This window comes from Armigeres subalbatus, chromosome 3 (genome assembly GCF_024139115.2).
Source record: "Armigeres subalbatus isolate Guangzhou_Male chromosome 3, GZ_Asu_2, whole genome shotgun sequence".
Taxonomy (NCBI): Eukaryota; Metazoa; Arthropoda; class Insecta; order Diptera; family Culicidae; genus Armigeres; species Armigeres subalbatus.
In genome coordinates, this window is record NC_085141.1 from 327,580,553 (window position 1) to 327,595,214 (window position 14,662).

The window sequence follows — 14,662 nt, forward strand, 5'->3', positions numbered from 1 at the left end:
AACCAATCCAAACCAATCCAACCAACCCAAACCAACCAAACCAATCCAAACCAATCCAAACCAACCAAACCAACCAAACCAATCCAAACCAACCAAACCAATCCAAACCAATCCAAACCAATCCAAACCAATCCAAACCAATCCAAACCAATCCAAACCAATCCAAACCAATCCAAACCAACCAAACCAACCCAAACCAATCCAACCAAACCAATCCAAACCAATCCAAACCAATCCAAACCAATCCAAACCAATCCAAATCGAACCAAACCAATCCAAACCAATCCAAACCAACCAAACCAACCAAACCAACCAAACCAATCCAAACCAATCCAAACCAACCAAACCAATCCAAACCAACCAAACCAATCCAAACCAATCCAAACCAACCAAACCAATCCAAACCAATCCCAAACCAATCCAAACCAACCAAACCAATCCAAACCAATCCAAACCAACCAAACCAATCCAAACCAACCAAACCAACCAAACCAATCCAAACCAATCCAAACCAATCCAAACCAATCCAAACCAATCCAAACCAATCCAAACCAACCAACCAAACCAAACCAACCAAACCAACCAAACCAATCCAAACCAATCCCAAACCAATCCAAACCAATCCAAATCCAATCCAAACCAATCCAAACCAACCAAACCAATCCAAACCAACCAAACCAATCCAAACCAATCCAAACCAATCCAAACCAATCCAAACCAATCCAAACCAATCCAAACCAATCCAAACCAACCAAACCAATCCAAACCAATCCAAACCAACCAAACCAATCCAAACCAATCCAAACCAATCCAAACCAATCCAAACCAATCCAAACCAATCCAAACCAATCCCAATCCAATCCAAACCAACCAAACCAACCAAACCAATCAAACCAACACAAATCCAATCCAAAACCAACCCAAACCAATCCAAACCAAACCAACCAAACCAATCCAAACCAATCCAACCAACCAATCCAATCCAATCCAATCCAAACCAAACCAAACCAACCAATCCAAACCAAACCAATCCAAACCAACCAAACCAATCCAAACCAACCAAACCAACCAAACCAATCCAAACCAATCCAAACCCAACCAAACCAATCCAAACCAATCGAAACCAACCGAAACCAACCAAACCAACCAAACCAACCAAACCAACCAAACCAAACCAAACCAACCAAACCAAACCAAACCAAACCAAACCAACCAAACCAACCAAACCAATCCAAACCAATCCAAACCAACCAAACCAATCCAAACCAACCCAAACCAACCAAACCAACCAAACCAACCAAACCAACCAAACCAATCCAAACCAACCAAACCAATCCAAACCAATCCAAACCAACCAAACCAATCCAAACCAATCCAAACCAATCCAAACCAACCAAACCAACCAAACCAATCCAAACCAATCCAAACCAATCCAAACCAATCCAAACCAATCCAAACCAACCAAACCAACCAAACCAATCCAAACCAACCAAACCAATCCAAACCAATCCAAACCAACCAAACCAATCCAACCAATCCAAACCAACCAAACCAACCAAACCAACCATCCAAACCAATCCAAACCAACCAAACCAATCCAAACCAATCCAAACCAACCAAACCAACCAAACCAACCAAACCAATCCAAACCAATCCAAACCAATCCAAACCAATCCAAACCAATCCCAAACCAACCAAACCAATCCAAACCAATCCAAACCAACCAAACCAACCAAACCAATCCAAACCAATCCAAACCAACCAAACCAACCAAACCAATCCAAACCAACCAAACCAATCCAAACCAATCCAAACCAACCAAACCAATCCAAACCAACCAAACCAATCCAAACCAACCAAACCAATCCAAACCAACCAAACCAACCAAACCAATCCAAACCAATCCAAACCAACCAAACCAATCCAAACCAAACCAATCCAAACCAACCAACCAAACCAATCCAAACCAATCCAAACCAATCCAAACCAACCAAACCAACCAAACCAATCCAAACCAATCCAAACCAACCAAACCAACCAAACCAATCCAAACCAATCCAACCAATCCAAACCAATCCAAACCAATCCAAACCAACCAAACCAATCCAAACCAACCAAACCAACCAAACCAATCCAAACCAATCCAAACCAATCCAAACCAACCAAACCAATCCAAACCAATCCAAACCAATCCAAACCAATCCAAACCAATCCAAACCAATCCAAACCAATCCAAACCAACCAAACCAACCAAACCAATCCAAACCAATCCAAACCAATCCAAACCAATCCAAACCAATCCAAACCAACCATCCAAACCAATCCAAACCAATCCAAACCAACCAAACCAACCAAATCGAATCCAAACCAACCAAACCAATCCAAACCAATCCAAACCAATCCAAACCAATCCAAACCAACCAAACCAATCCAAACCAATCCAAACCAACCAAACCAACCAAACCAATCCAAACCAATCCAAACCAATCCAAACCAACCAAACCAATCCAAACCAACCAAACCAATCCAAACCAATCCAAACCAATCCAAACCAACCAAAACCAATCCAAACCAACCAAACCAATCCAAACCAATCCAAATCTAATCCAAACCAATCCAAACCAACCAAACCAAACCAATCCAAACCAATCCAACCAACCAAACCAACAATCCAAACCAATCCAAACCAACCAAACCAATCCAAACCAATCCAAACCAACCAAACCAACCAAACCAATCCAAACCAATCCAAACCAATCCAAACCAACCAAACCAATCCAAACCAAACCAATCCAAACCAACCAAACCAACCCAAACCAATCCAAACCAATCCAAACCAATCCAAACCAATCCAAACCAACCAAACCAATCCAAACCAACTAAACCAATCCAAACCAATCCAAACCAACCAAACCAATCCAAACCAATCCAAACCAACCAAACCAATCCAAACCAACCAAACCAATCCAAACCAACCAAACCAATCCAAACCAATCCAAACCAATCCAAACCAATCCAAACCAATCCAAACCAATCCAAACCAATCCAAACCAATCCAAACCAACCAAACCAAACCAATCCAAACCAATCCAAACCAATCCAACCAATCCAAACCAATCCAAACCAATCCAAACCAATCCAAACCAACCAAACCAATCCAAACCAATCCAAACCAATCCAAACCAATCCAACCAATCCAACCAATCCAAACCAACCAAACCAATCCAAACCAACCCAAACCAACCAAACCAATCCAAACCAAACCAAATCCAAACCAACCAAACCAACCAAACCAATCCAAACCAACCAAACCAACCAAACCAATCCAAACCAATCCAAACCAATCCAAACCAATCCAAACCAACCAAACCAATCCAAACCAACCAAACCAATCCAAACCAACCAAACCAATCCAAACCAACCAAACCAATCCAAACCAACCAAACCAATCCAACCAATCCAAACCAACCAAACCAATCCAAACCAATCCAAACCAACCAAACCAATCCAAACCAACCAAACCAATCCAAACCAATCCAAACCAACCAAACCAACCAAACCAATCCAAACCAACCAAACCAATCCAAACCAATCCAAACCAACCAAACCAACCAAACCAATCCAAACCAATCCAAACCAATCCAAACCAACCAAACCAACCAAACCAATCCAAACCAATCCAAACCAACCAAACCAACCAAACCAATCCAAACCAACCAAACCAATCCAAACCAATCCAAACCAATCCAAACCAACCAAACCAATCCAAACCAATCCAAACCAACCAAATCCAACCAAACCAATCCAAACCAATCCAAACCAACCAAACCAATCCAAACCAATCCAAACCAACCAAACCAATCCAAACCAATCCAAACCAATCCAAACCAAACCAACCAAACCAATCCAAACCAACCAAACCAATCCAAACCAATCCAAACCAACCAAACCAACCAAACCAATCCAAACCAACCAAACCAACCAAACCAATCCAAACCAATCCAAACCAATCCAACCAATCCAAACCAATCCAAACCAATCCAAACCAATCCAAACCAATCCAAACCAATCCAAACCAATCCAAACCAATCCAAACCAAGTCCAAACCAATCTAAATCCAATCCAAATCCAATCCAAATCCAATCCAAATCCAATCCAAATCCAATCTAAATCCAATCTAAATCCAATCCAAATTCAATCCAAATCCAATCCAAATCCAATCCAAATCCAATCCAAATCCAATCCAAATCCAATCTAAATCCAATCCAAATTCAATCCAAATCCAATCCAAATCCAAATAAAAAAATGCTTCAAATCCGCTTCAAAATTATGTACCAGGAAAGGTGAATTAAGAATTAGGAATACATGAACTAATCAATGACTCGAGAATCGCTACTTGCAGATGTTCCACACAAAGTGCCACCCCACCGTCCCACCATACCTGATACTTTTCCTCCAGTTCCTGATACTTGGTTCGGATCTCCTCCAGCTCGTGATCCTTCTGTTCGATCACGTTTTTGAGGTCTCTTTCCAGCGAATCAAAGTCTGCGCTTCGCTGACTGGACTCCGTTTGCAGCAGGACCAACTGTGCGCAGGTATCCTGCTTCACCGCGTATAAACCATCCTTTTCCGCACACAGCACGCTTATTTCGCCCTGCAGCGAATCTAGCCGGAGCAGATCTTCCTGGTGGACCCGGTCGAACTCCTCCTGCTGGGCTGCTTTGGCTGCTTCCAGTTCGATGTGTTGTTGTTGCAACGTTTCGTTGTCCCGTTGCAGTTGTTCCAGTTGATCCAGGAGTTCTGATGAGAAGAAAAAAATGTTAGATGTTGCGTGAAACCGTGTCAAGTTTTTAAGTCGGCGGAATGAAACTCACAATTCGGTTGGCGCAAAAATGTGCGAAAGCATGCAAACAAGAACGTGTATTTGAAACTATAAATAACCCCTAAAACGCGCAGTTCTTTTTCTTACCTTGCATTTGTTGTGATTTCTCGCTAACACTTTGTTGCAGCGTTGCTTCCTCCTTCGAGTGCTCTTCGGTTCTTATCTGCAGCATCTCCAGTTTACCCAAAACATCTTCGTACTGCTGCTCCAGCTGTTGACGCTCCTGCTGGATCTCACTCAGACTGCTCTCCAGAGCTCCCTTCTCCGTCTGAAGTACCTCCCGTTCGCTTTGAAAAGTGTTGAGCTCCTCTTCGACCCGTTCCTTGTTGATGCGAAGCTCTGCAATTTCCGCCTGCCGGTTGGCCTCCATCTCTTCGTACTTGCTCTGTAGGGTTTCGTACTTCTCGGTAATGACGTTCAGCTCTTCGACCGCTGCTTCCTGTTCCCGCTTGGATTCGGAAGAACTTTGCTGAAGTTGTTCCTGGACGATTGATTGCTGCTGTTGGATTTCCTCCAGCTGTACGCGGAGTTCTTCTTTCGCTTTGGTGGCGTCCGAGGCGGCCTTGGACGACGCGGCAAGCTGTTTGCCAATTTCTCCGTGCTGAAAGTGGGAGAAGGCGGGGTATTAGCGAGGGATTTTACCACGGGTGTAGCAGAGACCTCCTCTAAAACTACTTGGAACAGCTCATCCTGGCTAGAGTTTACGGATGTAGGAAGAATTTTAGAACACAGAGAATTTAAGCAGGTTGAGAATCGGATGTTTCGAAGGCTGTTCAAAATATATGCCAAACTAGAATTTAAAGATGCATGGAAATCCATGTTGTTGCTGAAAATGTTATTGGACTACTTAGATTCAGTTTATTGAAATAATCCACGGCATGACAAACAGACTATAAAATTATTGTTTTAAAAATTTCGTAAATTATTTATATATCTGGCCTTCGCAAATCATTTGTTTACCGAGGGCAAAGTTCTATATTTATCCAAACAAAATTTAATTTTATTACTTTAAGATATGAAATTCTAATTCTCATTAGTTTATTGGCATCATTAAGATCGTTCGACGTGGTGAGTCCAGATGATATATTCCCTTTCACTAACACATTTGCTTTCCTGAGACAATCGTGGAGATGCAGAGGCATACTCGATCTCTTGTAGTGGCGTAACGAAATTATACATTGGCGAATGCAGTTCTGGCCAGCTATCACAGAGTTAAGAATTGAATTGCTCGGTTAAGTACAAGTTGAAACCTGAAATGATTTTTGCCATTTCAGCTCCACACTCTAGGATTTACACTTGATTGACCTTTTGTGTTTAAAAAACCTAGTAAGTTGTCGGCTAATCGATGGCTAAACGGTGACGTTCCAAACATATTTTTATTTATATAGACTAATAGGAGGAGCATTGAAAACGAACAATAGGACAATTAATCATCTATTGCCTAGCTTCTACGTACAACGTCTATCAAAGTGTTGTTAACTTCACACTGGCGCTAGCGGTGGTCTACAGTTTATTCCACAAACCATTCACCTGTCTGTAGCAGTTGATTTTGTATTCATAAAACTTGGTCTGAGGCGAGCGGTTTTTCGGTTGGACGATTTCGATATTGTTTCGCATATCGTCGTCCATTATCGGTGTATCCGGTTACGTTCACCCGACGACGGTGCCGATCCCAACGAAGACGATGTACGCGCCGAGATTATTCGAGCATAAAAATACATACATCGAAGTTATTTATGATGGATAGTTAGAGTGGATGAAAAAGTAAAAGTGATCGCGTTTTTATAGATTACATCCCGTTTGTGGAAAAAGCGATTAAGATCGTATTTTTTGCGCCTGATGAGGCGTGTCTACTAGAAGAACAATATTTGTAAAAAAACAAACCCCGTCGAAAAGGTGATTGATGTGGAAAAGTGGAATTTTAAAAATTCAAACATAAACCTCAACTGATGATCGTGAATCATAATTCCACACTGAATACTTTCGATTTTGATTATCAAAACATGGAACGAACTCACCTGTCGAAGCAGCTTGACGTGTTCGTCCCGAATCTGGGTGTACATGGATTTGATTTTCTGAAACTTTTCCTCGCTCGCTTTGGCCCGTTCTTCCTCAGCTTGGGCTTTTTCTGTTCGGGATGAAAAAAAAAAATATGACTTTTATATAAAGAAATAAAATTATAATCGTTTATATTCTGCTTAGATTAAAAATGTACTCACGTTCCAAGGTGGGTGCTGATTGAGCCCGCAGCTCCAATTCTTCCTTCTGGATCCGCAGGTTGGACACTTCGGCCCGGGTGTCCGTCAGGTGCGAGTTCAGCTGGGCGATTTGATCCTCGAGCCGGTGCTGCACGTCCCGCTGTTCGATCGTCAGCGACTTCACATAGTTGGTAAGCCGTTCGATCTCCGTCTGCAGGTGTCGGATCAGTTCGTCCCGTTCCTTGAGCAGTCGCTCCAACTCCAGCACCTGGTAGCTGGGGGCGGCGGACTGTGGCGTTGCCTGCTGGACATTGTTGTGGTGGTGGTGTTGCGGAAGCTCGGGAATTGGCGGTGCAGCTTCGGTGGTATCGATGAGGCTTTCCGAGGCGATGGATTCGGTATCGTTATCCATGGGGTCCGAATCGGGCATGACGACAACTGGCGCCTGGTAGTTTCCAAGGTCACTCTGCTGCTCGAAGTTGGGTGGTCTATCAGGGAGTTTGGGCACGGTGATCAGGTTTACAAAGTACTGAAGGTTGCGGGACTGGTTGTAAAAGGATTTAAGCTGATGGAAGATGGTCCGGAAGCGTTCGCGGTGGCCTGTGAGTAGGTCCGAAGGGAGGTTAGCGTGTAATTTGAACATTATCCGGACGAGGAAATCATAGAGCGGGTTGGAGTCTTGAATACAGGGAATGAGAGGGGCGAGTCGGCATTGCCCTGCCGAAGTCATCGAGCTGACACAGAATGTAGTGATGGAGTTGAAAACTGAAAAAAAAGTTTGAATAACATTAAAAGCAGTTCCTGATACGAATAGAGCGAAAAGGTTCTCTTACTGGTAGCTTGTAGAGCAATGATGTCATCTAAATAGTCAAAGATTTCCACTGCCAATTGAAAGCTGTCAAAGGAATAATATTAAATCTTAGTTTACTTCCGTAATTAACGCATAACCAAGTGCCCAACGAAGCACTTTATACATAGATCCTTATCCATAATGCTAGATATTATGTAAACTCCTTAAACCCAAAATACTCACTAGAAATTTATATCACCGTCTCCTATTCGTTCGAGTTCTCCCGGCTTCAGCGCCAGGCTGCCCGGTATCTGCACGTTCCGATCGTGAAACTCCAGCTTCGTCACCAACAGTTTGGTGTAGTGTTTGATGCATATCCCGTAGCCATCGTTCAGGTGGCCCCACAGCTTGCCGGCTTCGGTCAGCATGGCTCGGTGGCGCATCGAGTGCTGGCAGCAGTGCGGATGCCCTTCGCGCAAAATCTTGTGCAACAGGTGGCAGAACTTCCACGCCACGATCCGATTGTCCTGAATCGGTTGCCGCACGGCGATGGCCCAGAAGGCGTGCCCTCCCTTGCTGTGGAACGTCCCGATGATGGCCGCCCGGACGTGCTTGACCTTGATGGGAATCTCCTGGACGCTCAGCGCCTTGGAGATGCTCATGGTCTGAGAGGACGGTGTAAGAAGGTTTTAAAAATTAGCTTGCGATATTTGTTCGATGATAATGCGGTGTTTTAGTGCAAATGTGATTGTTAGTACCCCAAGCAGCACCCAATTCATGCGTTACTCACCAGATTATAATACTCTTTATCGGTCAGCGACATTTTGTAATCGTTTTAAAATATATTTACAATTATCTTCTATATTCCTTGTATAAAAAATCACTTTTCACTTAAACTTGAATTAAAATTCGATATGGCCTCGATTGGTCATTCAGTAGGAATCAGTTCCGTTTCAACTACAATCACTATCAATCATTTCGTATCAATTGCTGTGATTAGCAGTCAGCCAAAAACGGCGATGGTTAGAAAAAAAATGGAAAGTAAAAGCCGTTAATTATCCTTTTTAATGTTCACTCAACTATTCGATGTGTTTCTTGCACAATTGCTATTCTTGTTTGTGATCCTAATCGTGTGCAGTTCCATGCGGTACTTTCTAATACGATTGTTTTAGTTTCATATTTTTTGCAGTGCTTCCCTTTTGAATTGGAAGTTGATGATGGCAAAAGTTGAAATGATCTTAAAAATGTTTAGTTAAACTCGAGGTTTGTAGATCTATTGGGATATGGCTTTTGGTTGAAATGCGTGCGTCCTGTAGACTTCTTTAGGTTATGTTTTGTTGTCAATTTAATGCAATCTGAAATGAAACGGAATAAAATTATGATAAACGAAGATAATTCGATATCAAATTGACAGATAAGATATACTGACTGCTAGCTTCAGTGAACTGATTGAAATTGTCGAGTGGTGATATGAATTTTCTCCAACACATATGAATGTTACATAATATACGATTTCTTGAATTTGTTCTAACATAGAAGAATTTCTAATCTCATATATAAGTTTCTTCTTTATTATGTCGCTACCCGTTGGCCTGTTTGCCTGATTGAGTGTCCTTGAATGACTTAAGTAAGTAAGTTTCCCGATCCATCTCTGGCATGGATTTACCACAATGACGCTCGTTTTGTTTGCGAATCTGATGCTATTTCAAGTAATCGCAAACATTGTTTTCTCTTGGGTCACTTCCTGTCATGTACTTCGTCTTCGACACGTTGACGACTAGTCCGATCCACGTAGCTTCTCTTTCTGGTTTGATGTAGGCTTCCTACATCTTCTGTGATACAAATGTTAACGGACATTGTGGAGAATGCACCACATTGTACAATGATCGACAACTCGATGTTTGTATGCACAGTATGTCAATGATTTTGTTTGCAAAATGTATTACAGGTAATCATTTTCCTTCATTTGCGTTTAAACCCACGACCTCACAGTATCCTAGTCAGGTGCCTTCCCAACTAAGCTACGAAGGACTTCCTCCGCAACTTAGAGGATACTGATGAGCCAACATTGTCCAACACTCTCAATTAGATTCTGCAGCATGACGTCACGAATGGATTCGGTCCTCGTCGAATGAACTTTTTTAACAGTTCAGAAGTAGTTTCCACTGACTACGACGAGGACTCCGACCAGGTTCAAATTCGTGATTGCGGTTAGCTGCTCCTGAGTCCAACCAAAAGGACTAGAACTAATCTGTCACCAGATTAAGGTTACATACAGACGTTGCAGAACCAAATCTTCCCCATGTATTGTTTGTACACATGCAAATCGGATAAGAGTTAATATTCATTATTGTCTGACATCTACTTCTACATACCTACTTTAGGGTGGCTCAAAAAACACTTTTTCAAATTTCTTGATGGGCCGCCCTCTTATTCGGTTCTATTTCGTGCCCTGATGACCTGGACAAAATTTTAGCCAAATCGGTCAACGTTTGGCCGGTGCTAAACTCGTTAAAAGTTTATATGTAAAAATGTATGCAGAAACATCCAAAAACAGTGATTTGCAGTTAGACGACACAATTTACGATGAAGAGCTATGATACTCATTCAGTTTTTAGAGAATTAAATACAGAATGTTATGCTGAAAACCGCGAGAAGATTAGAGTTCATTAGGCAAAGATATTAGCATTTTACTGGAGTGTTGTAGGGGTGAATTTATTTCTTTTCAAAGGTAAAAGAAACGAAATTTGCTCAAACCCCACTTCAGAGAAATGCTTATAACTTCGCCGGGCAAACACTAATCTTTTCGCGGTTTTCAGCATAACATTCTGTATTAAATTCTTCATGATTCATATCATAATTCTTCATCGTAAATTTTGCCGTCAAGCTGCAAATCACTGTTTTTGGATGTTTCTGCATACATTTTTGCATATAAACTTCCAACAAGTTTAGCACCGCCCAAACGTTGACCGATTTGGCTGAAATTTTGTCTAGAGCATCAGGGCATCAAATAGAACCGAATAAGAGGGCCCATCAAAAAAATTGGAAGAAGTTTTTTCCATACTAATTTGAGCCACCCTAACCTACTTACTTCATCAGTTACTGCACTGATCAAGCAGAGGTTTCCTGAAACTTCCACGGGAAGTTCATCGAAACTTCCACAGGATATTTTTTGGAGTTTCTGAAGAAATTTTGCCTGATTGACACGACGGGTAAGTTGTTGAAGATGAAGAGGATCATCTTCAACAGGTTGACCCCGTATTCAAAGGGTACGCACGGCCTGTCAAGTAATCAGTTTGGATTTCGTAAGGGCAAGTCCACGTTGGACGCTTCCAACTCAGTGGTAAAGAACAGCGCAAGCGGGGATGCCATCGTGCTCTCGTTACGCCGGCTCTGCCTTCCCGCCGGCCTGTACAGGATCTTGGAAAGCTATTTCCAGAACTGTGTACTAATATACGAGACAGATGCCGGTCAGAGAAGCGTTCCAACGGTACCGTATTATGGAATCTTTTGAACGACGGGGTTCTGGGGATTCAAGCTCCCTCCTGGTGTCATGACGTATGGTGACGTATAGTGACGTATCCTTGAAGCTCCATGGGGAGTATATTCCGGAGGTAGAACTGACCCCAGCACACTCGATCAGCACGGTGGTGGACTGAATGAGCGCTAGAGACCTTGAGCTTGCTCAACATAAGACGAAGGTGGTTATATCGTCAACAATCGCATGTTGGCACACGTGGGTCAGCGGGTGAAGTCGCAATCACATCAAAGTGGAGCCTGAAGCTATTATTATTATTTGTTCAGACTAAGGCCGAAGTGGCCTGTGCGGTATATACATAAGAGTCTTCTCCATTCGGCTCGGTCCATGGCTACACGTCGCCAACCACGCAGTCTACGGAGGGTCCGCAAGTCATCTTCCATCTGATCGATCCACCTTGCCCGCTGCGCACCTCGCCTTCTTTCATTTTTATTTATTTAGTCTACATCTAAACAGATAACACTGAATCAACAATTTGACGCCACAATGCACGGTTCGAGGCCGCATCTCTCCATCCTCGGATACGCCCCACGCTCGCCAAGTCGTTCTGCACCTGGTCTGCCCATCTCGCTCGCTGCGCTCCACGCCGTCTCGTACCTGCCGGATCGGAAGCGAACACCATCTTTGCAGGGTTGCTGTCCGGCATTCTTGCAACATGCCCTGCCCATCGTACCCATCCGGCTTTAGCTACCTTCTGGATACTGGGTTCGCCGTAGAGTTGGGCGAGCTCATGGTTCATTCTTCGCCGCCACACACCGTCTTCTTGCACACCACCAAAGATGGTCCTAAGCACCCGTCTCTCGAATACTCCGAGTGCTTGCAAGTCCTCCTCGAGCATTGTCCATGTTTCATGTGCGTAGAGGACTACCGGTCTTATTAACGTCTTGTACATGACACATTTGGTGCGGTGGCGAATCTTTTTCGACCGCAGTTTCTTCTGGAGCCCGTAGTAGGCCCGACTTCCACAGATGATGCGCCTTCGTCCATAATTTTCCATAGCTCTACGCGGTCTATACTGTCGTATGCCGCCTTGAAATCAACGAACAGATGATGCGTTGTGATCTGGTCCGTTGTCGAGCAGCCGTCAACGAAGCCGGCTTGATAACTTCCCACGAACTCATTCACTAATGGTGACAGACGACGGAAGATGATCTGGGATATCACTTTGTAGGCGGCATTAAGGATGGTGATCGCTCGAAAGTTCTCACACTCCAGCTTGTCGCCTTTCTTGTAGGTGGGGCATATAGCCCCTTCCTTCCACTCCTCCGGTAGCTGTCCAGTTTCCCAGATTCTGATTATCAAATTGTGCAGGCAAGTGGCTAGCTTTTCCGGGCCCATCTTGATGAGCTTAGCTCCGATACCATCCTTACCAGCTGCTTTATTGATCTTTAGCTGTTGGATGACATCCTTAACTTCCCTCAAGGTGGGGGCTGGTTGGCTTCTATTGTCCGCTGAACTGACGTAGTCATCTCCTCCGCTGCCTTGACTTTCACTACCTGTACTCTCAGCGCCATTCAAATGTTCCTCGTAGTGCTGCTTCTACCTTTCGATCACCACACGTTCGTCCGTCAAGACGCTCCCATCCTTATCCCGGCACATTTCGGCTCGCGGCACGAAGCCTTAGGGGCCCTCCTTAGCCGTGCGGTAAGACGCACGACTATAAAGCAAGACCATGCTGAGGGTGGCTGGGTTCGATTCCCGGTGCCGGTCTAGGCAATTTTCGGATTGGAAATTGTCTCGACTTCTCTGGGCATAAAAGTATCATCGTGTAAGCCTCATGATATACGAATGCAAAAATGGTAACTTGGCTTAGAAACCTCGCAGTTAATAACTGTGGAAGTGCTTAACGAACACTAAGCTGCGAGGCGGCTCTGTCCCAGTGTGGGGATGTAATGCCAATAAGAAGAAGAAGAAGACGAAGCCTTTGCGGGATGCGTTGAGCTTCTGGTAGAACTTGCGTGTTTTTTGAGAACGGCACAGCTGTTCGATCTCCTCGCACTCCGCTTCTTCCAGGCGGCGTTTCTTCTCCTGGAAAAGGCGGGTCTGCTGTCTCCGCTTCCGTCTATAACGTTCCACGTTCTGCCGGGTACCTTGCTGCAGCGCGACCGCCCGCGCTGCGTCCTTCTCCTCCAGAATCTGTCTGCACTCTTCGTCGAACCAATCGTTCCGTCGACTTCGTCCCATATACCCGACGTTGTTCTCCGCTGCGTCGTTAATGGCTGCTTTAACTTATTCCAGCAGTCCTCAAGAGGGGTCCCATCGAGCTCACCCTCTTCCGGCAACGCTGCCTCGAGATGCTGCGCGTATGCAGTGGCGACATCAGGTTGCTTCAGTCGCTCTAGGTCGTACCGCGGCGGACGTCGGTACCGAACATTGTTGATGACAAATAGTTTTGGGCGCAGTTTAACTATCACCAGATAGTGGTCAGAGTCGATGTTAGCGCCACGATATGTCCTGACGTCGATTATGTCGGAGAAGTGCCGTCCATCAATCAGAACGTGGTCGATTTGTGATTCTGTCTGCAGTGATGATCTCCAGGTGTACCGATACGGGAGGCTGTGTTGGAAGTAGGTGCTGCGAATGGCCATATTCTTGGAGGCGGCGAAATCAATTAGTCGTAGGCCGTTTTCGTTCGTCAGCCGGTGAGCGCTGAACTTCCCAATAGTCGGTCTACTCCTCCTCTTGGCCAACCTGAGCGTTCAAATCTCCTATGATGATTTTGACGTCGAGGCTTGGGCAGCTATCGTACTCACGTTCCAGCTACGCGTAGAATGCGTCCTTATCATCATCAGTGCTTCCGGAGTGTGGGCTATGGACGTTGATTATGCTGACGTTGAAGAACCGGCCTTTGATCCTCAACCTGCACATTCTCTCGTTGATCGGCCACCACCCGATCACACGCCTTTGCATGTCGCCCATCACTATGAAAGCTGTTCCCAGCTCGTGTGTGTTGCCGCAGCTCTGGTAGATGGTATGATTACCTCTAAACATTCGCACCATTGATCTCTTCCAACAAACCTCTTGCAGCGCTACGATGCCGAATCCACGGTCCTTGAGCACATCGGCGAGTATGCGTGTGCTTCCGATGAAGTTGAGAGATTTGCAGTTCCACGAGCCGAGTTTCCAATCGCTAGTCCCTTTTCGTCGCAGTGGTCTTCGCCGATGGTTCCGGTCCGTACTCTCTTGTTGATTATTCGTTGCGTGAGTTTTTTTTTTGGCTGGCTTGCAGGGCCTGACACCAAACCCCCTAAATT

The 14,662-nt window shown here is 44.4% G+C and overlaps 1 protein-coding gene across 7 annotated transcripts in view; it reads right to left on the reverse strand.

Annotated features, from left to right (window-relative positions):
* Positions 1 to 14,662, reverse strand: part of LOC134225582 (huntingtin-interacting protein 1) — a 94,350-nt gene that overhangs the window by 18,599 nt on the left and 61,089 nt on the right. For 3 of the 7 annotated variants that reach the window (XM_062705769.1, XM_062705774.1, XM_062705773.1), the window contains exons 2-9: positions 8,661 to 9,225; positions 8,114 to 8,535; positions 7,914 to 7,975; positions 7,102 to 7,845; positions 6,901 to 7,010; positions 6,413 to 6,451; positions 4,970 to 5,483; positions 4,442 to 4,800 (exon numbers count right to left, since the gene is read on the reverse strand). In XM_062705769.1, coding sequence (XP_062561753.1) covers positions 4,442 to 4,800; positions 4,970 to 5,483; positions 6,413 to 6,451; positions 6,901 to 7,010; positions 7,102 to 7,845; positions 7,914 to 7,975; positions 8,114 to 8,535; positions 8,661 to 8,693 — 2,283 coding nt within the window. In that variant the 5' untranslated portion in view covers positions 8,694 to 9,225. The remainder of the gene's footprint in view (positions 1 to 4,441; positions 4,801 to 4,969; positions 5,484 to 6,412; positions 6,452 to 6,900; positions 7,011 to 7,101; positions 7,846 to 7,913; positions 7,976 to 8,113; positions 8,536 to 8,660; positions 9,226 to 14,662) is intronic. The other 4 variants (XM_062705776.1, XM_062705767.1, XM_062705775.1 and 1 more) reach the window with 3 other exon arrangements.